Genomic DNA, 2,438 nt, shown 5'->3' with positions numbered 1-2,438 from the left:
TATATAATTATAAAAAGGTTTGATTTACTTAATTTAATTTCAGTGATTTTTTTTTTAATGCAAGTGATTGTACGTCCATCATATGAATCCATTTTTATAAACAAAACTGAAAGAAATCCATTTTTAGATGGGGATTCGGCGATTACTTACCAATGGAACCTACTTATCAGTTTTTCCTCTACATGAAGGGAGTTATGAGCGTGATGCTGCAGATGGTGTAGTATTCGACAGAAGAGTAAGTTAAACAAAAATATATTTATTTTTATATCTTATTGAGAATTTTCCATTTATATTTTTTTTACAAATCAACATTAAAAACTACTATAAATTATTATCGGAATTATTATTTTCATAATATAAATAGATAATAAATAATTACAAGTAGATGACATTAAACCTTTCAAATCAACTTGGATACAAAGTCCAATACATTATTTTACTATAAAAAACTAAATTAAAAAAAAAAATAATAATTCAAAATTTCTTTCCAGCTATTATACCTCGAATGGGCTCGAATAGGAAGGTGGTACAAGAAACAACCGCTTTGGCTGGTTCGAAAATATTTTGGTGATAAAATTGCATTGTACTTTGCATGGCTAGGTTTTTACACAGAGATGCTGATAGCACCAGCTATTGTTGGACTACTGTGTTTTCTATATGGTCTGTCATCAATGGAATCTGACGACAACATACCTAGGTATAATAATGATCACCAGATGATTTATTTTTTGATAAATCAATTGTATAAAAAAAAATTAATCATACTATTTATATTTATTAATCATACTATTGATCATACTAAATTATACAGTTTCATAAGTCCAATAATAATAATAATAATAAATATTTTATAGCAAAGAAATTTGTGATGGAAATGGACCAGGGAATATAACCTTATGCCCGCTGTGTGACAAAGTTTGCGAATACCAAAAATTATCTGTTTCCTGCCTATTTTCAAGAATTACTTACTTGTTTGATAATCCTGCAACAGTATTTTTTGCAATATTCATGTCTTTTTGGGGTAAGATAAATTTATTTTTGTATATGAAATGAATCTAAATTTAGAAACTGCTGAGTTTGACTGAGGGTGAATTTATATTAGAAGTGATAGGACGGGAGTGGAGTATCAGGTTTGTGAATTTAAGGAACTCCATAAAAGCGGAGAGTGGGGCAACAGAATTATAGGAAATAATATTTCTCTAAGTGGAGTAGTTGATCTATTGAGAATGTAAGAGGTTCTTTAGGTGTTGGTTAAATTTGTTCCTTAGTGAAGGGGAGTAGGGTCTCGGGATGTGGGTACTTACATAGTCTGATAGAAGTAAAGTCATTTTGTCATTGTAGTCTGAACGGTCCATGATAAGTCTTGTTGCCCTTGTCTGCTTTAGTAATGATGGTGTCATAGGATTTTATAAAAGATCGGTTGAAGGAAATGCCCTTGAAGAATTGAGGAGAAAAAAAATCCTGAGATCCTACTCCTTCACTAAAGAACAAATTTAACCAACATCTAAAAAACCTCTTATGTTCTCAACAGATCAACTACCCCACTTACAGAAATCTTATTTCCAGTAATTCTGTTGCCCCCATTTTACAGACTTAAATTCATAAACCTAATACCCCACTCCATCCAATCACTTCCAATATGAATTCTTCTTCAGTCAAACTCAATAAAATTAGAAACATATTTTTACTGCATGTTTTTGATTACTAACAGAAAGTTGACTTAAAAATTATTTAGTATGTAGTCAAAAATCATAATAAAAACAAAAATCATACGGTCATTAAATCTTAGCAATAATTAAATTATTGTTAGTCATATAAATATTTTATTCAATTCAATCTGTAGTGCTACAATTCATGAAGGGTTAGGAGTGCAGTATTTTGTTAGGACACGCTCAATCGTTAATAATGTAATAATTTTAAAAAATATTAAAAATAAAATAAAAAGAATCTTTGCTCGTTTTATGAACTTTCTTCAAATATACAAGATACTTTGGGTTCAAATTAAGAACTTTAATATAAAACAGACAATATAATTTTATTATATAAAAAGACTCTTAATCTCAGGGCGTGTAGTTGCTAGACAATCAGAAACAGCTATTTACTATAGTTAATATTAATTAAATTTAAATCTAGTTTACATTTGTATCTATTTTTATGTATACAAAACTAACCAAGCTCTACGATCTTCTTTTCGTTGATCTTTGGTGTCTTCTTTTTTCTTATTGTTCTGTCCTAGCGTCCAAAATGGCTTCCTCTTGACATAAATTGATGAGGACCTCCTCATCCTGAAGACACCATTTCTCTTCGGCGCCCCAGACACGAATGCTCGCTCAAAACGAAAACCTGCCTTGAGGTTACATGTAAACATCGATTGTCCCCCAACAGTTAGGGATTTTTCCAAATGATTTATTTTCTGAATATTATTCATTTGCACTATT

The 2,438-nt window shown here is 30.1% G+C and overlaps 1 protein-coding gene across 1 annotated transcript in view; it reads left to right on the top strand.

Moving 5' to 3' along the window:
• The window catches only part of LOC106679062 (anoctamin-4), a gene marked incomplete at its 5' end in the record, with an annotated part of 27,643 nt that overhangs the window by 17,349 nt on the left and 7,856 nt on the right, over nt 1-2,438 (top strand). Inside the window, 3 exon segments of the mRNA XM_067045843.1 lie at nt 128-235; nt 492-697; nt 855-1,021. Coding sequence (XP_066901944.1) covers nt 128-235; nt 492-697; nt 855-1,021 — 481 coding nt within the window.

The sequence above is a fragment of the Halyomorpha halys genome, unplaced genomic scaffold, assembly GCF_000696795.3.
Source record: "Halyomorpha halys isolate HHAL.00 unplaced genomic scaffold, Hhal_1.1 Scaffold174.1, whole genome shotgun sequence".
NCBI classification, from domain to species: Eukaryota; Metazoa; Arthropoda; class Insecta; order Hemiptera; family Pentatomidae; genus Halyomorpha; species Halyomorpha halys.
Note: the sequence above shows the minus strand (reverse complement) of the source record. Positions and strands in the feature narration are given on the sequence as shown.